Here is a 26,841-nt window from a genome sequence, read left to right as displayed (position 1 = left end):
AATGTGACTAGTACCTCTGAAGGCGTGCATTTTAAATTCATTTAAAATTAACTTAAATTCCAAGAGCTCCAGGTCGTTGTGTCTTAGAATTAGAGCTTAAGTCTAGGGAAGATTTAAGTCTAGGTGCAGAGCAAGAAGGCACCAAGCACGGCTTCGTTGGTTTTATAACCCTTTCCTTATGGCAGAGGCAAGGACTGCGTCAAACATACACACAGAACTCTTGCTTATCTGTTGCTCTGGATTTGCTTAGGCAGCCTGTGTTTATGGAAAGTCCCTTTGGAGAAAGCTAAGCTGTGTTATCTATGCGGGCAAAAATTCCTCACACACATGCGGAGATGGTTTCTTTTGAACTGAACCTATTTGTGCAAAATTGAAAGTAAATGGCCTCCCATGTCTAGGTGTGCTATGAAAGAATATTCTTATTATGTCTATCCAAGAACCACAATTTCCTTCAAAGGAGCAGAATATTATGCAAGGAAATGCATGCTACAAAAAATATAGAGAATGCTATTTAAATTTCTAGCCACATTTATGTTCTTTCTCTGGTTCTGGAAGTTGCTACATTAAGTTGTTTGTACTGTGTCTCCTTCCCAAGGGAGTAATTCTAACTGCAACGAGCAGTCAAGTAACAATACTCAAAAATTCCCCACTATTTTTTAAGAGTTCTTTCCTTTATCTTCTCTGCTACATAGCTTGAAATGTGTATGATCAAAATTGAAAATGCTAGACCTTAGGAGACGATGTCTTCTAAAAGTTTTAAGTAACTGTCAAGTATCCGCAGACACTTTGACCTAATGATTTCATACTATGTTACATTTGTGTTAAGGTCACGGCTGTCCATTTGCCTTGAGTCACTAAAGTAAGATAGAACCAACATTTTCTATGGCGATAATTCCCTGGGCATCAGGCAAGTTGAATGTCAAAGCCATTTGGCTTGGTTGCTGTCAGACAGTAACCAGCTACTTGGACCAAGCTATTTCAAAAGTCCCCAAACTAAAACAAATGCTGCCAAATTGTAGATTTGTAATTTAAACTCCTTTAGGGAACAAATAACAATAACAAAACAGGAAGTGGAATTGTGAGCTGAAGCCCAGTTGTTTTTCATTTAGAGACTCAGCTAGAAAACTCGGTTGTTTTACATTCAGGCCTGCTCATTTTCTGTCACTGTTGAGCAGAAATAAAATCAGAGTCTGAAACAAGCAGAGAGTGAGTGACTTTAGAGTGGGATGGCTTTAGCACAGCCCTCCTTTAAAGGTTCCAGGGTCTATGTGGAGTTGGAAAGATTGTTAACGCCAGAAGTAGTGGACTATTCAAGAAACAGCATCTTCCAGATACAAGAGTGTAGACGCATATATGAACTTAGAGACGCGTATAAGATACACGGCTCAAGCCAGACACAAAATCCCTGCACAAGAAAAGGACGAGGGGCACACCACCCCTAGCCAAGAAGTTATTTGCAATTGATATCTGCTGGGAGAGGAAATCCGTTTTCTTCAATGAACTGACCCTGGCTGTTATCAACCACACTCCAGGGCAGGACTCATGCTTCTAAGTAGCTAGCTAACAAATTGGACTTCGCAGTTCTTTAGTGGCATTTTTGTTTTCATTTCTTTAAGAGGAAAAGAACATGAAATTTGGTGGTGGATGTGAAAGTATATGATAAAAATGCACTGTATGAGATTATCAAAGAATGAAATGAATTCATACTCTGAAATCCCTTTAAAGCAAACCAGATCACTCTATTACTTTATGTGACTTGACTTTCAGGTAGATGCAATTATCCTCTCTCTCTCTCTCTCTCTCTCTCTCTCTCTCTCTCTCTCTCTCTCTCTCTCCCCCTCCCCGTCCGTCCTTCTCTCCTCTCTCTCTCCCTCCTTCTCTCTTTCCCTCCTTCCCCCTCCCTCCCTCCCTCTCTCTCTCTCCCTCCCTCTCTCTCCCTCCCTCCTTCTCTTCATTCCTTTTTCTTTCTCACCAGAAAAGACAGAAGTCAAAATGCAGGGAAGCAGTCATGTTGAATTCTAAAGGACTTAGACAAAAAAAGGAAATTGAAAGCTGTGGATTGTATTTCCAAATTTCATGTATTTGCTAGTGTCTGAGAAACCTGGGGCCGGTGGCATAATTTATTGGCAGTCCTTGCTTTGAAATGCATTTCCCTTAAACACTCATTTCTGTGCCAGCAACTTATCACCAAAGAAATACAGTAACTTGAAAAGCATGCCCTCTAAATCCTGAGCAAGAATGTTATTATCTGTTGTTACGGCAGAAGAGTGGAATAGGCCAATAATACATTTTATGTATTTTCCCTTTAAGATGCTGCTGCTTGCCGTCTATGCTGACTCTGATCAACCAGCTGCAGACTTTTATTAACTGGAATTACTGATCACTATCTTCCTTACCCGGCCCTACCAAGTGTGTCTCCACATTAAAGTCAACACACTGAAGAGTAGCATATACACTACTATCTCAGCCATTAGGATGATCTGCAGCCAACAGAAAGGCTGTTTTCGTCCCCATGATTAACGTACTCGTTTCCATTAATTCCCCAAATTCAAAATCATTTGCAAAAGTTAATTTCTACTAGGATAACTTTTTCTTTTCCTGTCTGATATAAAGACAGTAGAATATTTAATCAATGAGCCTTCCTATGTGTCAGCTCGCTAAGACGGTATCCCCAGGCTTCAGTCTCAAAATTACTTGAGATCGCCTCCTCCTTTTCTCCACCTAATGGCAATCTGCATTTTTACTGATTTTATATCCAAGCCATTCATTATCTAGTGGCTGAAAAGTATGTTATTAATGAGAGGCAGGCAGGTAGAGTCATGCTGTCCTCCCCAGGTTTAAATGAATCTTTAAGAAGGTACAATCAAACAGCTATGCAAAACAGGCCATTATTGACGAGCATTAAGTTACTTAATTTAAACAAAAATCAAGGAATATAGAACTGCTAAGTTTCATTGTTTCAGTCTTAGACATGACGGTGCTCAAGCATATATACTAAGGCCTGGATCCAAAAGTATTGAAAGCACGACCCTTGTATATAAAGCAGCCTCAGGATTAACTGTTAGAATAACATGAACTGCTGGAATAACATGAACGAGCCAGCACTTAAGTTATAACTCAATGTATGTGTGATCTAAACATCTCTGAACTTTTATTCCCCTGGTTTTGTGCTGCTTTGTCTAGATAAGACTATTCCTTACATTATGTAACAGATAAATTCCTAGAAAAAGATGTCATACAGTGATACAGTAGATTCATTTTTTTTGAAAATCAAATTTTATTTCTCGACCAGTATATAGGAACTTTTATGCTTATTTCTGAAAATTCTCTTGTCTAGTTTTCTCTGAAAAGCATTCAACGGTGTCTAAACAGCAAAATGTATTAAGGGAGCATGTGTCTTTGTTATATGTTGGGGCCCGGAAACCGGGAAGGGGACTAACAATCGAAATGTAAATAAGAAATACCAAGTTAATAAAGATAAAAAATGTATTAAGGGATTTCTGTCATCCAGGGAAGATATCTGTCTCCAATATGAATAATTTACATTAATTTCTTTTATTTGTTGCACATTTTTTGATAGACAGATTGCTGAAGGTATAGGAAAAGATTTGGAAGGAATCAAAGCATTAATGTTTTAACTAGTCTCTGTTAATTTTTAAGTTGGTAGAAGGACAGACCCAGAAATTGCCCAGGAAGAAAAAAAAAAGAGTCAGTACAAAGTGATACAAGGTGGGGGGTCTTGACATAATAGATGCTTTGCTGCATCCCCAAAGTGCCAAGGGCAGGTATCCATGGCAACAACAAGAGTCCCCGCGGAATTAAAAAAATGTGGAAAAAAATTGGACCAGTCTTACAAAAACAGATCTGGTCTCTATGAAAGAGAGAAAATTACTCTCCACCTATTGGGAAGGTAGAAAGCTTTTTTTTTTTTTTTTTATCTAACCACAGCTTTTTCGTCAGGTGAAGATAACAATCAAAAGAAAGCAACAAAGAAGGAACTGGCTCTTTTAAGTTTTCACCAGAGGTATAAGCGATTTCTGGAGGAACACTCTGTGTAACTCATTAAGAGTTGTGACTTCTAACCAAAGGCTATAGATGGACTGACCCTGGAATCCAACCTCATAGGTAGCAATGAATATCCTAGTAAGAGCACCAGTGGAAGGGGAAGCCCTTGGTCCAAGCCAAGACTGGAACCCCAGTGAATGAGTTGAGGAGGAGGGCTAAATGGGGGAGGATGGGGGAAGGAACACCCACAAGGAATGGTGGGGAGGGGTTAGGGGGATGTTGGCCGGGAAACCAGGCAAGGGAATAACAATTGAAATGTAAGTAAGAAATACTCAAGTTAATAAAGAAAAAAAAAGAGTTGTGACTTAACCTTGTAGTGATTTTAGTGAAGTCCAGACTCAGTTCTAGTCTGTAAAAGCTAGATTAATTGGAAAACTTGTAACTGCCTCGGGCCACAGGTGTGGATGAAGGCTGGTACCTGGTCTCTGGGCTGGAGACCATGTCTCCCCTACTCAAGAAAATGAAACAATGCCTAATGCAATGGGGTTGTTTTAAAATATAAAACATATGCTATGAAGTCTTCCTGCATTTGATACCATTTGCCAAAGTTTAGATGGATTTTGCTTTTTTTTAATGTCAGTCCTTCAGACTCACTTCAAAGAATGTAAAATACTTTTCAGAAAGTATTGTCTTAATGAACTTCATTTTCACATATTAAATGTAAATGATAAAATTAGATCTAAGATCAAATTTAGAGGATTTTTGACTTGAGCAATGATTTTCACTTTACCCTTGGAAATCTATATATCGATTCCTACTATAATTGCTTCAATGCAGTGATATCTTTTACAGATAACTTTTTGAAATCACTTCTATGCTCCTTCTTTTATATACATATACATAAGCGATTTCATGGAAGAGGGTCAGTGATGAGTATCAAAATACAGTGTACATGGAGTGGGGAAAGTATTTTTGATGTTTTATTTATATATTTCAAAATAACTAGATGAGAAGAGAAGTGATATTTGAGGGCAATGGAAAATGTATTTACTCTGATTTGATCTTTATAACGATATATATATATATTATAACTCCATATCCCTTAAATAAGTACAGACATTATTATTATAGATCAACTAAAATGCTAAATTACTTGTAATAATATGAAAACAAAGGTTGCAACAGAGACAACTTTCTCTTTAAGCATGTAACTTTCTTTAATATTTCAATCCTAGTGTGCCTTTTTGACCTTTATTACTATAATTTAATAATAATAAGTGTTTGAATCACTTAAAATATGGCATTTAAAATTTCATTAGTCGCCACTGGAAAGAAATATAAGCAAATAGCCATTTTTGGCTAGCTCTTTTCATTCACAATTATCATATCACAATAATCAATCCATCAGCAGATTCTGTAAATTCACTACTAAAATTCATTTTCTTCCTGTCCCCTAAAGCATTCTGGGATTGTTCCTTTCTTTTTCTGTTTAAAATCCTCATCTGTCAGATTTTCACACAACTTTCTCTTCTTGAATTAAATGTTAACTCTCTAGAGAGACTCTTCCTGAGACTTTCCCCTCCACTCTCAAGCTTTCACTTAAAATAGTCCCATCTAATCACACGTCATTCTCCATTGTACCTTAGAGCCCCTAGCAGTCCTTAAAATTATTCGATATATGTTTCCTGGTGCCTCCATTGCTAAGGTAAAAACTTAGTGTTTATTTACTCTGGGCAAAACATAGAAGATAGGATGAATGAATATGAATATACATAGAAGAGTAGAATGAATATGACCAGAGAATGTCACATAGAAGCTTGCTTTGAGGAAAAATAAAACCCAGTCACAAGTTTTGATCGGAATTTGTCTTTTCTCTTTCAAAAGGGAAAAGCAACTAAGCATTCGAATTCATTGTTCTTATAGATTGAGCCCACCGAAATGCTGATCCTTACAGTCAAGTCTTCAGGGTCCTACATGGCGACAAGGAATAATTATAAATAATTAATCTGTGAACGTTCGCCAGGTGAACCTAAGGAAAGCCTAATTGAACAGATGGGTCCTCCTTCATTTAACTGGAAGGCTATCAGATGGTTTGACTTTGTCAGATGGAAAACAGAAAGCTGAGCTCCTGAGAGGAATTCTAGGGAAGAGCCTTTCAGAGTTCTTGCAAAGATCTGGGAGTCCTGTGTGATGTTAATTACCCTGATGTTGTCAGAGAGAGTTGGCAGCCTTGAGGAGAACTGAGCTCTAACCCCCTAAGCTTTCTGGGCTGTGAAATGCTCTCATAAGCAAGTAGGTTACCTGGGAGGGTGAACAGAGATAGGCTAATAACATCCATATGGTTGGATACTTTGGGCAGATGGCCTGCATGCCACCTTGAAAGCACCTGAAGTTTCTAGGTGGTCTTCAAGGACAGCTCTAAATCGTGCACGTTGAAGTCTTTGAATCTGTGGGCCACAAAGGAATGGCTAATGGTGGGCTGCCTAGCACATGAATTCTGTACTAATTTATAATTAGAAGAGTGAGGCCAGGAGGATGGGGGAGAGATACAAATGAACATTCCCCCAACCTCACAAGACTAGGTAGAAAAAAACCAACATCTTTCTCATTGACAAAGCAGTGGAAGTTTTCTTATAATATTTGAGAAACACCCGTCATGTCTGTACAGAGACTTTTCTGGGGTGCTTTTATTTTACTTGCCCCATGTCTGGGGACTTCTCTTAACTATGTCCTGGGATTTGTAGAACCCTTCGTACTTTTAAAGCCCATTTTGGTGAAATTATTCTCTCACCTACCTCAGGATGAAAATAGAGCAGGACTAGCACTACTGGCAAATTTGAATACTAGGGAGCAATGTCCCCTTTCAAGGAAACACAGGAAAGTGATTGGTTGGTATAGAACTGAAAACAGTTTCATTCTGTTGGTCTTTCCTGTTTTATCCACCATGCATGATATAGGTCTTAGCATGTCAGAGAGTATAACAAATCATGTAATGGTAGGAATTTATTGTGCTTACAGCATTCCTTCGAGTTTCGTAATGTCTTTCCTTTCTTTGCCCCCCCCCCCAATTTGGGTCCTTTTGAAGTGGTCAGAGCACGGAAAAAACAATCTTCCTTGAGTATAACTTTTCCTTTTTTGGTTTTAGTTTTGACACAGGATCTTGTATATAGTCTAGTGTGATCTCAAATTTGTGACTTTCTACCTCAGCACCCCCAAGTGCTGGGATTGTAGGCATCTGTCACTGCACCAGGCTAAGAAAGGTCTACTGAAGGCAGTGAAAAACCCCAACAAGGAGACGATGTAGATGCTAAACAGGTGTTCAGTAAAGGCTGATTCATGAAAATAAATCATCGCTGAATTAGTACTTGTAGTATTAGGGTTCGAACTCCAGCTGTTGTTCATTAACTGAGTGTCATTCAGCAAACCCCATTGCCATCATGCCTCAGTTTTGTCTATGTAATAGATAAAATAACCCCTGTTATGATTCCATTGTAGGACAGTTGTGTAGATGGAACATGGTAACACACAACTGTGTCTTGGAAATTGACAGATAAGGTTGAGGATAAAGGGCTTTCTATTGAGAACCAGTAGCCCCGCTTCTAGTTACCATAAGCATATCTCGCACATGTTGCTTTGTGCTGGAGAGCTGGAAAATGAAGTAGCAATCAGCTTCCCAAGGGGTGAGGGGGGGACAATCATCTACTCAGCAAATGATGGCAGAGATCTATATGTAAGTCACTTTATCCCCCCAAATAACCTTCAACAATGGTAGAGAAGCTTGTCTGGATATTTTCAGGTGATGTGGCAAAAAAGATGGATTTCAGTTTTGTCTGTAGAGATGTGTGGTTTCTCTGTGCTTAGCATGGAGCTTGCGTCAAAGACCATCTCAAAGGGAGAATGACTAAAAGAATGATGAGCAAATAATGCAACCTATAGTATTATTATTCGTTTGTCTTCTATGACAGTTGCCTCTGTCTCTTGAAGATAGATGTTAAGTATGCTTTGAGTTGTGAACTTAAGTTGTTAAGTCAATCCCTGCTTCTTTAGAGGTTGTTCTCTCTACACAGCCTGTTCCTTGCCTGCAGAGAAGTTCTCTGGGTGAATCCATGGATGCTAAGGGATGTGGAAAGCCAACAGTTGTCTCAATGTTATGTGTCTCTCTTTGGGGCCTAAGTGTCATCATCTTGTGGCTTTATTCCATCTCCTGTCTTGACCTAGAAGGTCTACTTATGGCCTTTGCTATCTAATGTGGTAGAAGGCAGCCATGTCTTCTTGTTATGTGGTCCCTTGTATCTGGCTGACTGTATTCTCAAACATTAGCAACATTTTGGAAGCAATGCCCACGTAGCCCAGGTTAGACTTGAGCTTGCTATGTTGCTTAGGATGGTCTTAAACCAGTAATCCTCTTGCCCTAGTTTCCTGGGTACTGGCATGTCAGGCATATGCCACCAATTCCAACTTGTGTTTTTAAGCTAATGACATCTGGTTGAATCCACGCAGATACACTGTGTGTCACAACTTCAACTGCATCATAGTATTAGATGACAAAAATTTTAACAAAAAGATTTTTATATTTTGATGTGCTACTTAATATTAGGAAATGTAAAATGAGTCAAGGAGATTAATGGTACATTTTTCCAGTCATCTCAAAATGTCAACATACTTGGCACAGGTGTACTCAAAGAAGGAATTTTCTCTTTTATTCATGTACTTAAAAAGTCATGTTGTAGATAACCAGCAGATACTGAAGAAATGTGGGGTCTGAGTGAGTGGTGTGTGTGTGTGTGTGGGGTAGTGTCTTTCTGAATCTAGCAGTTGACTTTAAGCATTATTAGCAGACTACTTCCTGCCTCTGTTTGGAAAGATCTCTACTTTTTATTAATTGCATCAAAAAATTTAAACAACAAAACAGTCAACAGGTGTTGTTTTAAGACAAAACCCTTATTCATAAGTAATTGTTTAGTTGGGCTTACAGTGTGTTCTACTCAAAACAAAGAAGGTTCCCTCAGTGGTTTCCTAATAATAATGGTCAATTATTTTGTTTATCCTTGGGAGCAAAGACAAGGCCCCACTCATTGTAGTCCTTTCCTTTTATATTTGTGTGTGTGTGTGTGTGTGTGTGTGTGTGTGTGTGTGTGTGCGCGCGCGCGTGCGCGCTGTGTGAACACGCGGTGTGCTGTGTTCAATTACAAGTGTGTGGATGTATGGAAGCTGGAGGTTGGAATTGAGTGTCTTTTTCAATTGCTCCCCATCTAATTTTTTGAGACAGTCAACCTGGAGATTACTGATTGACTGGCTGAATAGGGAGCTTCTGTTTCCTTCTGTCTGTCTCTACCTAACCCGTGTTGAACTTACAGGTACATCCCACCATATCTGGCTTTTTCTGTGGGTGCTAGTAAGTTGAACTCAGGTCCTCATTTTGCACAGCAAGCAGTTTACTGACTGAGCCATCTTCTCATCTCCTACAACATTCACTTTCTTAAACATTTCATTTAAAACTTCCTCCTTTTAGCCCTGAATCTGTATTAATGGCAGTCTTGACAAATATTTGAAAAGGTGTTTGGAGGAGGCCTGAAGGCAGTGATTTTAGAATTGCTTCTTCTGTGCAGTACTATTTCTTAACACAAATCTGTATCAGATTAAATTTCCAAAAAGGAGTGGAGAATAATTGTTTTGGTGCAGCTTTGCACATCATAGTGGCATTTCTCTGGCCTGTGACAATAAAGCTGTCAGCTTGGTTTTTAGCACCTGTGCCTCTACCTTTGGTTGGGAGCTGCTGTCGAAGGAAATCAGTTTTCAAGTCCAGAGGGCTGATGGGAAGACCCCGGTTGTCTCCTCCACCTGCACCTACTTTGTTCAGTTCTTTCCTGCTTTTCCTGGTGGGACAGGTCCCACTGTTTCATGGACTTTATGTGAATGTAAAATGACAGCTAGGGAAAACTCAGAAACTGGAACAAACAAAGGGATCATTTGAAACTATCATCATTTTAGTGACAGTCTTGCCTAGGATGAGTTAAAAAATGTCTACAGGGCAATTAGAAGAGAATTTAATTTAATTCATTTCTTTCTCATATGAGAAGACCTAGAGGGCTGGCCTTAGGCTGTTTTATGTTATTACTAGGTGATCTCTGTGGTTTTCATATTGAGTAAAAGTGGAAAAACCTGCTCATATTATGTTTGTTAATGCTTCATGTGGTCTTGTTTCATTGTCTATAATCTGGAAGGCATACTGTCAGAGCGCTCCATTTTTTTTAAAGTTTGGGCTATTATTATTAAAATTTCCTTGATACTTTGAAGTCACTAGGGTCTGAAGATGAAGGGATATGACTATGGCCATCAAGTCCTTCTTCTTGCAGATAGTCTATTCTGCTGCATTGAGTTCACTGAGGGGTGGGATAGAGAAAAAGTGGTTTGGAGTTCAGTAGGCTGGGTGCATGTATTGTATGAATAACTAACATTCTCTTTGTTACATTCATAGAACATTTTCAGTTTAACTTTTCTGCACTGTTTGGTTTCACTCATAGATCAGCAAGCTTTATGTGCTTTTCTGGATCTCCCTACAGTCTTAACGCTGTCACTAGTGACTACTTAGAGAGAAAGAAAATGTGTCATTTAGGGGTTCAGAAATGATTTGCACTTCCTTACATCTGCCTGCTTCTAATCAGATTTTCACAGCAGCTCCATTTCCATAAGAGCTACTCATTGGCTGCAAAGGTCACCAGGAATTTGTGAATCCAAATTCCAACTAGCATGAGACAGTAACTTCGTTCAGAACTGGCTGTTGATTCAAATCAGCGGCAATATGATGCTCTTTAATGAAACCATCATCCTTTGGATCAGTAGATACAGGCACAAAGTACATGGAGGATGAAGTCTGGGCATACTGATTATATGGCCATGTTTTCAAGTCTGTCTGCTAACAAATCTTCTCAGAAATGCTTCTTTTGCCTACGGTATGGATGGATGGACTTTGAAAGCTTAATGGGAATTGATGTCATGTATTGATTACCATTTAACACACACCTCCCTAATCTCATACCATTGTCAAAGGAAAAACGCTTTCTTGTAAAACAAGCACCCCTTATCAGAGGGTCTGTTTGGTTTTGTGGTGTCCTAAGTGGTCAATTAATTCATATTGTGACTAGATACCTATTAGGATGGTGAACATAAGCTCTGTTGAAGGTTGATACCAAATCAGATTTCCATGGAGCCGATGATATGTTCAGTACACGACAGATGGAAATCCCTGGCTTCCAGCTTTGACACATGTGAGTGATATCAGGGGACAAAGTGCTGTTCCTAAATAAGGTTCTGGGATTGCCATGGAAGGAGAAGACACCAACTTAACATCATTTTGATGTTTTCACCTTAGTTGAACATAATGATCTGCTCTGTACACAGGTGGCAAAAGTGAGGTATGGCTATCCTGAGGTGTAGAGAATTCTTGAAATGTCCCAGAACAAACCTCCCATTCTTCAGGGAGTAAAAACAGGTTTTAGTTAATTGCTATAAAGTCAAGAGATACCCTCCTCCTAGTTTTCCATTAAAATCTCCCCACAAAGCTCAGAGAAATATATTGTTTACTGATTTATTAAAACAAGTCAGCTTAGAGACATCTGTTTACTCTGGACCTTTGAGAAAAAGTCAGTAATTACACCTGCCATCCAGGAACATGTTTATTGGTTGGAGAGAGGGACAAAACTTTTCCTATATACACTAAAGTGACTTTTGCATCATTGTGTCAACCATTTATAGTGTCTTTAGTAGAGGGCAGTGGCAGCATTTGACACGGACTCATCTTCTAGTTTAAATCAAGCTCCCTTTTTTTTTCTTGCTGGTGCAACTAAAATTTTGAGTTTTTAACAATGGCAGTGCACTTTACATAGCTTTACAAAGTTTTGGTAGTGAATAACTTGCTCTTTCCTCAATAAGAATTGGCCTTTGGGGTGCACACAAAACAAATCTATTCAAGAAATGAAAACAATTATAAAGTACCTTGAAAACAACATTATCATCATGTACATATCTGAAACAATTATAATACATTTCAGTAGAGAACCAAGTCTAAAAAAGAATATATAATTTCTTCTAGTCCATCACCTGTCAGAGTCTTATAGTTAATTATCTAACTTATGTGAACCACTGAGACAAAAAAACAATCATTGCTTTTATAAAAGCTCAAAAGAATAGGTATTATTTAGTTCAATCCCCTAATTATTCAAGTAAGAGGACAAAAGCCTAAAGCAGTTAAGTGACTTGCCCAAGAACAAATACTCGCTTTATAGCAGGGTCGAGATTAAAATCTAGGAGTTCAAATTCAGTGCTTGCCACATGTCACCTGTTATGTCTCCCGTGAGTCTAATGGATAATGGATCCGATTACAACTAAGCAGAATAGTATTTAAGACATTGTCCTTTGATAAAATTTTCACTTTCCTACTAGTTTCACTTAAAAGTGCTGCGAATTTGTCTTTGTGAAACTGAAATAAAAACCAGCAGGCTGAATTAACAGCAAAGTACTTACTCTGAAAAATTCTTTTGTTGAACCAGAGTCCAGGGTCCCATATGCAATTTCAGTCTGCTTGGCTAAGTCTTCAGCGCTCTCTATGGGGGACACCATCCTCTCCACAGTCAGGAAAGCAGCAAGGTTTGCAGTGTAGGAAGAGATTATGATCAGGGTGAAGAACCACCAAACCCCTCCAACAATGCGCCCAGAAAGTGATCTACAAAACAAAACAAAAGAAGTCTAGACCCAGAAGGCCCAGATCTCAGTTTTAAAAAGTCACCATAATTGGAGAAAGTTTTTCTTTATAGAAAAGCATTCTTTTATTATAGGTGATGAAGGAGGGAAACTGATGATACAATGGAATCAAAACATCAGCCAGAAGTCATGTGTTAACAACACGATGTCATGATTGCGTATGATGATGACACAGGTAAATATTCTTTAGGCCTCTCCAGGTTTTCTTTAGTTTAGATCTCAAAGGTCTCCCCCCGTCACATGCTAAAAGCTGGGCTGTCTGGTCTGTCTGTTGTGCTATGGGATCTTTGAAGAGATGGGGCTTAGCTTTGAGTTAGGGTTACAGGAGAGACTGTCCTTGAATGGAATAATGGAACCTAGTCCTTCTCTCTCTCTTGATTCTTGGACACCAGGACATGAACAAGTCTCACCAGCCACATGCTCCTGTCATAATGTATTGCCTCAGCAGATGCTCAAAGCAAGGGGCCAAGTACTTATGGGCTAAAAATCCTGAGATCCTGAGCCAGAGTAAACCTTTCCTCCTTGAAGTTGGTATTTTGTCTCAGTGATTCAAAACTAGCACAGATTTAGAATCAAACTTTTTTAATCAAATAAAAAGTCTTTCTTTTACCATTTCTCATTTATAATTTCACATCGTACATTTGCATTCTATGACCTTTTCTGGGTACACATACAGAAGATTAAACACTGTGGTCTATCCAAGATCAATTAAATCAAAGCTCCGGGTGGGGGTGGGGGTGAGAAGAATACCTAGATATCTGGACTTTTAAATACTACACAGGCGATTATCTGTGTAGTCAAGTTAGGGAACATGTGACCTAAAGTCATGTCATGCAAAATACAGGATCCAAATACTTTTTATATTTAAAGGGAAATGGGAGGATAGTGACAAATTTATGCCGTTAACTTGAGGTCCAAATGTAGACTTGGCTGTTTTGTATAGTTGGTCACCATGAGGCATAGTGCCAAATGGAAAGGTTTCTTTTCATTGTCATGTAAATGGTTAGTGAGGATCAAGAGGTCAAAATACTTTCTGTTCACACAAGAATCTTAGCCACCCAGGATAGACCTAATTGTAGTAGGGAACTCCCTTCATTATACAGTTTTTGGGAGGTACTAAAACACTGTTGTTCCTCTTCTTTCCTTCTCAAATCCTAAGACAAAGAAGCCCATTCTATCCTACTGAATATTTCCTTTCCTTTTCTTTTTTGAGACAAGGATTTTCTGTGTAATAGCCCTGGCTATCCTGGAACTCTCTCTATAGATCAGGCTAGCCTCAGACTCAGAGATCTGCCTGCCTTTGACTTCTGAATGCTGGGATTTAAAGGCATGCACCACCACTGGGTTTCTGCCATTGATTTCTTACTATTGAAATTTCATCCTATGTGGTCTTTAGAAACTAACAGCATTCAATTAGTAGGAAAGTGGTGGGAATGTTTTAATAACAAGCATTATTTTTTTCTTCAACTTTTTAATCCAATTATTAGGGAATGTAGCCACAGATAGACACATTGTAAGATGAAAAAAAAAGTCAATATTATTGTTCATTGGCATTGGCAGGGGTCTTGCTAAAATGTAGATTCAGAATTTCTGCATTCCCAAGAGTATGTGATTCATAGGCATCATTCGTGATTCTATTGAAAGTGATGAGTGCATCAAACTGAGAAGTGAACAAGCATTGCTCTCACCAGCGACTCTCAAGTTTGCCCATCAACAACACAGCACAATACAACAACAAAACCAAACCCACAAAAGACAGCAAAACAAGACATAATCCTTGCCTAGAGTCTCCCCTGGACAAGTTAGATCAGAATTATGGGAGTTGGACCTACGCCACAGTGTTTTCTAAAAGTTTTAGCATAGAATCAGAGCTGTAAGTTATGCTCCTCCATTACAAGTGCTACTCATGGAGAGGGAATGTGGAAAGCCAGAGGGCAACGAATGCTCAGAAATGACTTGTGACTAAGATTAGGGTTCACTTCCTTTGCGGGATTGCTGGGAGCAAGTGCGGTCTACAGAAATTAAAATCTGCTCCTTTGGTTTTACAAAATATCGCCACATCATCCTTTGTATAGTTCTGCTGTGGAGAGAAGCTCCTTCCTGGTTAGGCTATGTTTTTCTGTGCCCATAAAATCTCACAGAAAGAGCTCCCACTCTGCTAGAAAGTAAAGACAAAGCGTAGGAGCCTGGCACGCCTCCAGGCTCTGTGGGAAGAGGGCAGTTCTGGGCTGAGAACTGACAAATCAAGGTCTTCTCTGCATGTTCTATGATTTTACCACTCTGAAGGAAATTCAAATTTCTGTGTCCCAAGATGACCCCCTTTTCTTAGCATGTGGAAAGTTCAGCTGTTTATGGGAATATAACCTGAGAATTCTGTCAAGTGTTTTGATAAATAAAAGTACTATTTCTTGATTACTTATTTTAAAAAAATACACTTGATTATCTTTAAGCCTGCAGTTTTTGTTTTTCTTTGGATACCTAAAACTCAGTCAAAAATATTCATTTTCACTTTTTAGAAGTGAAAATCTGCATCCTTACAATTGTATCTTGAAAAAAAATTTTTTTAATCAGAAGGGATAAACACATGAGTATGAGTCAGAAAAGAGTGTGTCACCCTTCCCAATGCTAAAAGTATACAACGTACTTGGATTAAAAATTTAGACATTTCATAATATTTTACGCTTGACATATTCAAATTTTTGAACATGTCATAGACTTATCTGACTCTGAAAATAACTTTATTGCACAGAATATTAACGCTTCAAAATGGCATCCATAGCAGTAGGGTAATAAAATTGATAAAACAGAAACTGTCACTAATTGAACACTTCCTTTGTGGTAAGCTGTTCTAATTGCTTGACGGGTATCAACTTTTTACATCTCCCATCTCTGTTGCCTAGGACTGTATTATGGATAAGCACGCCAAGGAGTTTTATAAAGAAATAGGCACAGAGAGGAGAAGCAGAAAATAAATTGTCTGTGGTTTCATACCTGACAAAGAGATTCCCATGACCCACATGTGGAAGGATTGAATTGACTCCCCAAAGAGTTATGCTATGCTATGCTCTGACATCCACTTACATGCTATTGCGCTCTCTCTCTCTCTCTCTCTCTCTCTCTCTCTCTCTCTCTCTCACTCACCAATGAAACTAAAAAATGAATGAAGTAAATGGATAAAAACATCTAAGAAGAAAAATACCCAAAACTTTTGTAGCATGAAAATAACTAGGTTTTGGATAAGAAAATCCAGAATGGTGTGAAGATTATAGATTTTAAACCAGCCCTGAGAAATGTGGTTGTGGTAACACTGAACACGTTTGTGTGTTGTTATTTGTTGTTTACTTGCACTGTACCTTTAAAAGTCATCCTGATGTGGAATGATGGGCTTTACTGAGGCCAGAGTGAAGCTTGAGTTTGGAGTAATTCCAGAATTGGAGTTTTATATGGGAAGAGGTATATTATGCTGTGAATACTAATGGCAGTTTATGCATTGCCTGCTTGAAATGTGGAGGAAAATACAGTAATTTATGGAAATTACATCGTGCCATTTTATTGAGGCTAATGGACTGTGGCTATGTCTGTCTGATTTTAAATCAGGCCTGCATATCATAATCTAGTTACTGTGGCCACCCTAATACTGACTCATATCATCATGTGGTTGATCAGAATGACTCAGCTGAGATTGGCTGTTGACATGACTGAAAATAAACCTAAGTGCAAAATGGTCGTTTTTGTGGCCTCTTGTCTCCTGGTTATTGACTTTGGCAATTATGTGGTTAATTTCATGGCATACAGTCAGCTCTCTGCATCCTCATATTCCACATGTACACATTTGACCTGCTGCACATTGAAAATATCTGGGACAACGCTGTCCTCAGTAAATGCAGACTTTCGCCCTTACAATTCCCCAAATAATAGTGTAACAACTATTTCCTTAGCATTTCCATTGTTTGAGGTGTTGTGAGCCATCTAGAGATTATTGAATATACACGGAAAGATGCATATATATATATTATATGCCAAAATGCTGTGCCATTTTATATAACAGACTTGAGCATCTGCAGGGTTTGGTATCTGACGGGGGTCCTGGAACTAATCCATCAAGTTGCAAGGGATGTTGGTATGGATAAGCATGACAAATTTGAGAGACTATCCATATAAAACTGACATAATAGCTTTACAAACCTAAACAAAGTGTTTGGTACTATCAGCAGAGAATGCAGAAGATTGCATTTAATATTGCTTCCTCAAGACAGTAGTAGATTTGACAAAGGATTTAGCGGAATTTCTATCATCCTCTTCCATTTTCCTGGCATGCATGCTTAAATCTTTTCACTGAAGAAAAATGTAGTGGAACCCACAGGGAAGAAGCACCACAAGCATTTTTGGATTTCCCCCCTTTTCTCATTAGTGAAGCTACAGCCACTTAAGGCCACATTTCACAGGGCGACTATATAAAAAGTGACTGATGGGTCAACCCCGTCACATTTTATAAAGGGTCTATTAAAATAAGACAAGACTTTAGAGTTGAATTAGAAAGACCCATCATTTCCCAGTACCTTTCTTTCCATTAATGTAGCTGCAAAATGTTTAACATTCATTCCAAGGAGTTTTGTTGCACAAGACAGATTTCAAGGTTAGCATAATGAAATGGCTGTAAAAATGCTGCACACTTAGGCTTTAAAAAACACAAAATAAGGGGTTGGGGATTTAGTCAGTGGTAGAGCGCTTGCCTAGGAAGCATAAAAAGGGGCCCTGTTCGGGTCCCCAGCTCCAAAAAAAGAAAAAAAAAAAAAAAAAAAAAAAACACAAAATAGTGTGCACGTCATGCCTTTCACAAAAAGGTAAGAGCTATGAATTAACGAAAATCAATTGCTAACAAAAGAAAAGAAAACACACATAGAAAAATGTTGCCATATACATATATCGAACAGCCAGACGATGTTCTTCTTAACTATAATATTAAGAAACCGGAGTTCCTACATTAATAACAAAATGTATTTTGTGACATCAGAAATGACCGTGAAAGTGAGTTAGAGACCATAACCTTCATCCTATTAGTAAATTTTGTAATCTGCAATATTTTAGCTTTATGAGATGGCAAAGCTAAGGAAAAACCAAAGCCTTCGCCTTCGTCCAAATTCTTTACCGTTCCTCCCTTCTGTTTCTGACATAGCCATCATTACAATCCTCCATTCAGTGCTGGGAGTATGATAGAGTCTTAAAAATATACAGAATCAATCTTTGTTTCTTACAATCTTCTCTGATGGGAATAAGTAACTGGGTCCCAAAGAATGGAAATGACAGCTTTCAGCTGAAGTTGTGAAATAGTTGTCATAAAAATCCTGCCTTTAAGTTACTATATATCACCACATCGCTACTGTAGTGAAGTGAATTGGCTGTAGAAAGAAGAGAGTGGTCTATATAACGAAAGGAAAGCTAGCACTTAATATGCAGCTGAAACTCCTCACACCTTCTGCTATTCTACACATATCTGTCCCTTTAAAGGAGGATCTAGGTGTGTAGAAGTCATGTATAAATGTGAAGGAGTCCCTGTCTACTTCTTCAAAGGACTTGCTATCTTGAAAACTTAATAAAAAATACCTTTGATATCTTTGCCCAATGGTGAGGCCCTTCCTCACGTTTTCTCTTTGGTAATTCTCCTGATCCTTTTGTTTTCTACTTGGCTAGCCCGCAGTTATCCCTGCAGCTTCAGAGAAAGCCAGCAGGGGGAGCATTTGTCTGAGCTTGGACTTTAGATGGCACAAGTGGCTCTATCAAAGTTTCACAAAAGAAACACATTTCAGATTGTAAAACGCTATAACCCCTTGTCAATGTGAGAGACATATTAGGGAATATTGCACTCAGAGTGCTTTCAAGAGCTGTAATCTTTAAAAGCTCTAGGTGGCATCAAGAAGGAATGCCACTGCTCGTCTCTCAGGACAGTCTTGCACTTGCACCATCATTTCAGCTGGATTCCTCAATTCTTGTAGGCACTCTGACCAAAATCAGTATTGACTGGTAAATACACTAGACTAGGATGATTAAGAGAATCTAAGTTCATAATAACAGTAGCTCACATTTTTTAAGCTCAGAGGCCGGGAACTGTGCTTGGCATTGTATTGATGAGAGACTCAGGCTTAGCTAGGCTGGGTAAGTTGCCCCAGGATACACAGCTGCTGAGCAGACTGTGGTGCAGCGAAGCTAACGTTAGCACCTCCTGCTCAATCGCTCTGCTCTCTCCATCTGGCTGCCCCCACCTGGTGGCCCCCAGCACACGTTCAGGATGAAGAGGGTTAAACTGAAGGTGTTTATTCCTCCTTTGGACTTTCCCTTCAATAAATCAGTTGATGTATGGCTATAGCCTTGGCCTATTACATTGATTACCTTCTCTGACGTTGACTCAGCCTACAGCTTCATGTAGAACAAAGTAATTCACTCGGAACAATTAGAGCAGTTCAAATATCAAACCTAATATCGATGCAGAATCCCGAGGCTTCTAGGTAACTGTCAATAACTGCATTTGATGGCAATGGAATGACGCCAGCAGTTTTTCTCATAATGCATTATTGCTGATTTTGCAGCCTTATGCTCTGAGCGAGCACATACTCTGCAGTATTACGCATGCTCACCGCCCCTTTTTATTAACAAGTGCTGCATTTCTTTAGGGATAGAAATCGGAAAACAGTTCTTGTTTCCGAGCATGACGGGAGTGAGGAAACCAAGCGTGCTCCTCCAGATTGGCAATGTGAAGTGGTTGTGGAAGTAATTGAACTGCTGGCTTTAAAAAAATCTCCACGAAGTTGGGTTCCCTTGTGTCAGCTCTCTAGGAACTACTGTTGTCTAGGATATGAACAGAACAGCAAGCGCATAGGAGGAAGAGCAAGAGTTTGGGATTGGAGCTAGATTTGAGTTCTGGGTATTATTATCAGTGTGTATAAGCGAATTATTTAACTAGTGCCACTTTCTTCAGCTTAAAAGTAGGCAAGATGTGTGCACTGTGGCAATGGTTAGAGTACGATTCAGGTGAGACTGTAGATAATGTGTCCATGTGTCCACAGTGGGAGACCAGGGAAGGTTGTACTTTCCCTAGGAAATGGCAGCAGTTAGACTGAATTTTCTCTCATATTTCCTCCTGGTGGAATATTAGTCAATTCTATTTTCAAATATAATCTCAAGGACAATTCATCGAATGACTTCAATTTTGAGGAAAGTAACTGTATAGTCTATGCTTACATTCTTGGCTTCCTGGAGCTTTGTACTCGGAGTGAGGTCATTATGCAAAGTGTCGTGCTGATGTTTTCAGTAAAGGCAACTACACTTCTCACAGTGCAACTACATTATTGTCAGGACGTTCTAAATCTGCTAATAGGGAAATGAATTACAGTGGGCTGGGCTGATACACAGTTGATCACAAATATATAGTCAATAGAGATCTCAAGAGACAGAGAAACACGATTTTTGCTTAGAGGCATGCATTACACATGCTATAAAGCATAGCATTTTAACAAACGATTTAAAGATACTTCTTCTGTGAGTCCAAAAGAGTATCAAAGGAATGATTACTCATAGGTTGGAAAATAGAGCTCATGGAAGTAATGATTTTTCACTCAAAAGTGCAATAAAAATAATAGTTTTTACAAGTGTTCTATTGGCCTCTTAGTGAGTTGAGCCATGGCCAGCTTTAAGAAGAATTAAACAGGATAGTAATGTCTTGGCTTATACGAAGTACTGTAGCAATAATGTCTGATATAAGTTTGTTTTTTTACATTTATGCATAGTAAACCAAGATGGAAAAATGATTTCTTACTGTGGGTCATGGTGAAAAATTTGGAAGCCATGGTACTATATGATGACATTTTGAACAATATAATAAAATCTGTACCTTGGAAAGAAAAAGCATTTGCTATGTTTAGGACCACAGAAAAGCCGTAACTTAAATTCTGCCACCAGAAATTAAAGCAAAAAACCCAAACTGGTCTCACTTGTCATTTTTAGTATCGGCTTTAGTTCTTATTTAATTAAGTAATTTGAATAAATATTTGTAAAAAAAAGACTTTTGAGGAGACCTGTTTAAGTGGGATTTTCTATCACAAATGTAGTTTTGAAAGTTGACTTACAGAAAACCAAGAAAATCTCTATCCTTAATGACCCTTCAGCACTGTTTCAGCACAGATCACTAAGCCATGTTAGAAACTTTTCAGTTATAGATACATTCAGAGGCCATAGACTCTCAAAGCGACTATTTCTCAAAACCCAGAAAGAAATTAGGCAACCAAATGAACTCCCTGACGATATCACAAAACGGCACACTCTGAACACACAAGGAACAGGAAATGAAATAATTTGAAGAACCCGGCCCAGCAGATTGAGGGTGGCAATTCTTTATAACAGAACGGGGAGGAGGAGGGGGAGAGGCAGGGGAGGAGTAGTATGGATGCCTGGGCTTGATACACACAGAGAATTCTAAAAGAATCTCCTGAAGATGGCTACGCAGTCGGTTATGCTGCAAAGCTTTATACAAATGTTTAATGCACTCAGTGGCTAATCTCACAAAGATATGCTGAAAAATGGTATTGCCTTTTTGAATCTTTATATTTGTAGTAATTTGTGTAGAGAAGACAGGAAGAAAGATGTGGGTGTCATCCTCAGGAACACTGTCCACCCTCTGCTTTGAGACAGGGTCTATTATTCGCCTATAGTTTACAAATTAGGCTTGACTGGCTCCCCAGTGAGCACCATGGGTCACCTTATGTCTACCCGCCCAGCACTGGGTTTGGAAGCAATCAACACCATGCTTAGCTTTGATGTGGGTTCTGGGAATTGAATCAAGTCCTCATGGTTGCAAAAGAACCACTATATTGGTTGTTATATCTTCCCAGCCCCAAGTCATTAATTTGTAAATCCCTGTATATTTACAGTATTGACTCTAGTCAGTATTTGCATTGATGCTTAATTTGACAGAAGTTGCAGTGTTTTATTTAGTAATTTTCATGTGTGTATGTTTGTTATGGGGGTTGTGGGCTGTGTGTGTATGGTGTATATATGTGGCACATGTATGGGAGTGCATGGGTATGTTAATAAGCAAAGCACAACACTGGTGTCTTCCTTTATCTCTCGGAATGTTATTGACTTGAGACAGAGTCTCTCACTGAGCCTAAAGCATAGCCTATGCTGACTGGCCAGTGAGCCCTCATGGTTTGCTTGTCTCCACCCCACAATGCTGGTGTTATAGGCAGACACAGTCATGCCTGGCTTTTTATGTGGTTCTGGCTACTTGAACTCAAGTTCTCATACTTAGTAAGTGTTCTTATCCACCAAGTCATTTCCCTGGCCCCTCATTCTTTTCATGATTACAAACATGGTATATTTAGTTACAATATTGTGTATGAATTCACCACTGTTTGTGATTAGGTGAATTAATCTGCTTTGTTGGTGAGGACCAGGACTTTCACTTTTAGCTTGTCTTCTGGTCCTGGAGATTGAACCAGAGTCTTGCATATGCTGGGCAAATTTCTAACACTGAGCTACATTGCATCCCAAGCCATGTACAGTATTTTCAATAGCTTTGCTGACATAACTTTGCATTGCATACAACTTAGCAGTGTAAGTGTTAATACTCATGAGAATTATATTTGCTCAGTGGTTTAAGTAAATTTAGAGTTCTGTAGCCATCATCACAATCCAGTTTTGGGATGTTTTTATATCACCCCATCAGCTCCCTCATGCCATTTGTAGCTAATCCCAGCAGGTTTAGGACAAGGATGAGACAAATAAGACATATGCCCCACATGCAAATATAAGTGGTCATTAAAATCTCATTCATCGGAACAAGCAACATTTTAGTGGTACATTTCTTCTAGTTTTAATTGTGAGCCTATCTTTTAATGACTGACCTATCTCTCCAGTCCAGTATATTTCTTTCAAAAAATAAGCAGAAAAAGTCTGTAATGAACAAGAAATTAAAAACTTAAATAAAAGTTGTTTCTGATTCTTGTATTTGTTTTGCAAAGGCAAACTTTCCAGACTCTAATACACCACCATTGTTATCTTTTGTTTTTTCTTCTCCTTTCAAACTCTGCCCAGAAGTAATTGTCTTTTTTTTACCTCTATAGATTTGTCAACTGAGAACAAATGGGATTCTCTCTAATGGTATATTCAACTACAGTGGAGTGGGGTGTGGCATTTTGTGTTTGAATTACTTCACTTTGGCATTATGTTTTCAAGATTCATCTGGCCTGTTAGGATCCATGAATAATCTGTTCTCTTAAGTGAGTAGTATTTCATTGAATGGATGTACCACAAGTTCTTCATCCATTTACGAGCTGAACATTTGCTTTGTTTCTGTATTTTGTCTATTACAACTCAAGCTACTATGGACATTTATACATTTTACTTAGGTGGGTATAAATGACAGTAAAATTCTTGTATCACATTTTAACTCTATGCCTAACTTTATAATAAATGGCCAGATGATTTTCAATATGTCAACACCATTAAAGCTTGAACTGATTTTCTGCTGCTTTCTTTGAGAAGTTTTATTGTTTTAGCTAAGAAACTTGAGCATATGCTTGTGTAGTTCTGGGCAGTCTGAGAGCACAAAGAGAATGGCAATACTAATAGTGGAAGGTGGGAAGGTTTAAAGAAATGCTCTATCTTCTTTCACATTTTGTCCAGACTCAGTCCCTTGGCAAATGCGAAGATATTTCAACTCAATTAATGAGAATACACTCATAAGAATATTAAGTGGCAGTTAACTCTATCCAGAGTTTGGGTATCTATGAGCATTGCAGCAAACCTTAGGCATTCAAAGCATCGCCAGTGACACACTCACCTCATAGACATAAGCATACAAAATGGCGTGATGACAATTTGTCATTGGATGAAATGAATGAAAGAACTCTGAAGTTGATGCAGGTGAATACCAGATGGACATGAGGGCAGTAAGACCACAAAATACAAGCAGGTATTCTGTATTACACACAAACAAACCTTGGAGAAATATCACATCCTTGCTGCATGAAAGCACCCAAGGAAAACCAAAGACTGTTAAATATTCCAAATTCATTGGGAGGATCAGGAGGGCTTTGTGGGTCACGAGGTTCTTCATTGTTGTCTTCCAAGTGCCACTCATAAGGGCTAAATCTGCTGACTAGGAAGAGAACTACACTGACTCCAATGTAAGCGAAGACAATGCACATCCAGATTTCATAAGCCAAAGGATCCAGGAATGAAAAGACGCCTGGCTTTGATTTCTGAGGCTTCTTTATCATGATGGAGATTCCCAAGCTCATAAATGGCTTTGAGAAATCTATGACTTCTTCACGGACCAGTGTTATAGTGAGTGGAGCAACAGCTATATCAGCTCTCTGAAAAACAAAGACACATAGCGCTTTTACAGACAGCATTTCCTTTATCATCTTCACCTAATAAATGTCTTTAGCGGAAATATAGTATATTCAATCACTATAACCAGCTGATTTGTCAATGCTAAGATTAGAGAAGCAGGGTCATTCAGTGGGTTCGAAGTGGCTTTATTTTGTTGGTCAAATTAGGAAAAGCCCTGGTCTTTGTCCTCTGAAGCATATTGGCTGAGGGGAACTGATTCCATTTTACCCAGATTTCCTTTTGCTATCTTATACCTCAACTTGTATTTCCTTATGACCTATCTAGTCTAACTTTTGCTTTCTTATTTTAATATTCATAGCCTTATGTCTATCTCCCTTATTTTACTGGAATTTTTGTATACTGTGCACAACGACCTGGATTTTTTTTATTTTCTTTCTTTTCCCTGGTAGTATTCAGTATAACTCTAGGCTGCTGCATTGTCTCTTAAAATATGCATCATTTGAAGACAGAGACCCGGTATTTGGTTTTGTATCTATTATTGTCGTATGTTCTATATTAAAAATGGATGTGGGGTTGGGGATTTAGCTCAGTGGTAGAGCGCTTGCCTAGGAAGCGCAAGGCCCTGGGTTCGGTCCCCAGCTCCGAAAAAAAGAACCAAAAAAAAAAAAATGGATGTGCCTTAAATAATTGCCAATTGTTGAACATAGTATATGAGAAAATGCAATATCTCTGCACGAGAGATACAAGAATAAAACAATTATTAGAATATGTATTAATTTATCAAGTAAGCTATCTTTTCTGGTGATAAATATAAGCACAAAATTAATACATGTCAGACTGATAAATAAATGGTAGCAGTGCACTAAATAATGAACTTATGTAAAGGCATGCCACCTTTTTATATTAATCTAAAGGAAATACGGCATTAGGAATTTCTGCATTCACTTTTTTTTTTTTTCAGAGCTGGGGACCGAACTCAGGGCCTTGCACTTTGCTAGGCAAGCGCTCTACCACTGAGCTAAATCCCCAACCCCTACTTCTTTTCTTTTCTTGTTCCCATTTAATGCTAGTAGGTTTTAGTGTGGAAGCAGGCTTTAAAATGTAACTGTAGAAAATGTATATGACTAGGGGAGTAAGTATGGTATATCAGATCTGTAGTAAGTTACCAAGAATGATCAGGATTCTTTTTCTGTGATAAACTTAGTTACGTTTCAGTATCTTTGCCTGTGGGGACAGGTGGAGGAAGAATGATGAAGTTTGAACCAAAAACATTGACCAAAAAATGAAATTTACGTCAGTGAATTGAATAGAGCAACTCAAGCCATTTGCTATCTCATCCCTCACCTTGTACTTCTTTATGACAGATCTAACCTAACTTTCATTTTCTTATTTTAATATCCATAGTCTTACGTCTATCTCCCTTATTTTACTGGAATTTTTGTTTATATAAGTGCTCCTGATTTAAGGGAAAATGCAGATGGCGAAGAGTTCCTTCCATTTGTTGACTGCTTACCCTGTGTGAGGCCCTGTATCAAGTAATTTTCTATATATTGTTTTCTACATTCTAACAACCTTGAGGTTGATACAATGACCATTCTCTCTTCAAATGATGTATACTGTAAGAGACCACGACTTATACTGACTACTACAAGGGAAAGAGAGGCTGAGATTAGAACTCTGATAATGAGATTCAGATCCACTGGCTTACCTAGCAACTTGTTTTCAGTGGACGCTTGCATATGTGTACTACTAATACTTTGATCTACACTGCAGATGAGTTATCCATGCATCTGTAAATACTTGCTCACCCATACCACTGTAAATAGCTCCAATACAATAATTGATTTGCCAAGATGAATGTTGGTGGAATTGTTGCTTTAGTCTGTCATTGTCACTGTCACTGCTCCACCTCAAGATCTAATACTATAGTCCCTTCGATTTGTTGGAATTATTTCTCAAACTGTAAACTTGGCTGCCAGACTCAAACACCTCTTGTCAGACATCAACTGCTCATGTGACATCACTGGGCTTTTGCATGGTATATACTCTTTCCTTTGGCTCTCTGGCACTAAAGGTATCAGGTTCTTTTCCTGCCTCTATGAATATTATTCTTTACCTTTTTTTCTACCAAGTTTCCATTCTCCACCAAGGTATATTTTGTAATTCCAGAAGTCCCTTTTAGGAGGTAATCACTGAAGATTTGTAGAATAAAACAGAACATTCAAGGTTCTGTCCTTTATTTTTTCTTTATTCAACAACATCATTTATGGCTTCAACCTCCCTTCATCTTCAGTCAACTCTTTAATCTTCAGTTCCACACTGAAGATGAGATGAGAGCCAATGACAAATTTTACCTGTTTTATCCTTTGGCTGAGGCCTACACCTGGTCATGGGAACAAAGGCTCCTGATAAGAATGGACTTGGTTAGAAAGCTAGCGGGGTTTTTGGCAAGGATAGCTTGGAATCAGCTAGAGTGTATTCATGCCAAGAGAATTCATACATAAAGGTGTCTCTCCTCAGTGCCAACATGTCTCTACCTCCTGCTCAGAGGACACAAATACGCATCTAGTATCAGTCTCCATTTGATTCCATTTGAGTTTAATTACTTAATTTAACAGCTCTCTTCTTTCTTTAATCATGTAAGTCTTAATCTCTCGGAGAAATTGCTAATTTTTCTGGTCTGTCTTTGAAGGTAGAAGTAAGTGGGTATTTGGTGTGGGAGTCACT

At 38.6% G+C, this 26,841-nt stretch overlaps 1 protein-coding gene across 2 annotated transcripts in view; it reads right to left on the bottom strand.

The window, feature by feature from the left end:
• Positions 1-26,841, bottom strand: part of Gria3 (glutamate ionotropic receptor AMPA type subunit 3) — a 281,842-nt gene that overhangs the window by 37,488 nt on the left and 217,513 nt on the right. For both annotated transcript variants that reach the window (XM_032889649.1, XM_032889648.1), the window contains 2 exons: positions 23,758-24,134; positions 12,529-12,727 (listed from right to left, as the gene is read on the bottom strand). In XM_032889649.1, coding sequence (XP_032745540.1) covers positions 12,529-12,727; positions 23,758-24,134 — 576 coding nt within the window. The remainder of the gene's footprint in view (positions 1-12,528; positions 12,728-23,757; positions 24,135-26,841) is intronic.

The sequence above is a fragment of the Rattus rattus genome, chromosome X (genome assembly GCF_011064425.1).
Source record: "Rattus rattus isolate New Zealand chromosome X, Rrattus_CSIRO_v1, whole genome shotgun sequence".
Lineage (NCBI taxonomy): Eukaryota > Metazoa > Chordata > Mammalia > Rodentia > Muridae > Rattus > Rattus rattus.
The sequence above is the reverse complement of the archived record's forward strand: the minus strand, read 5'-3'. Positions and strand labels throughout refer to the sequence as shown.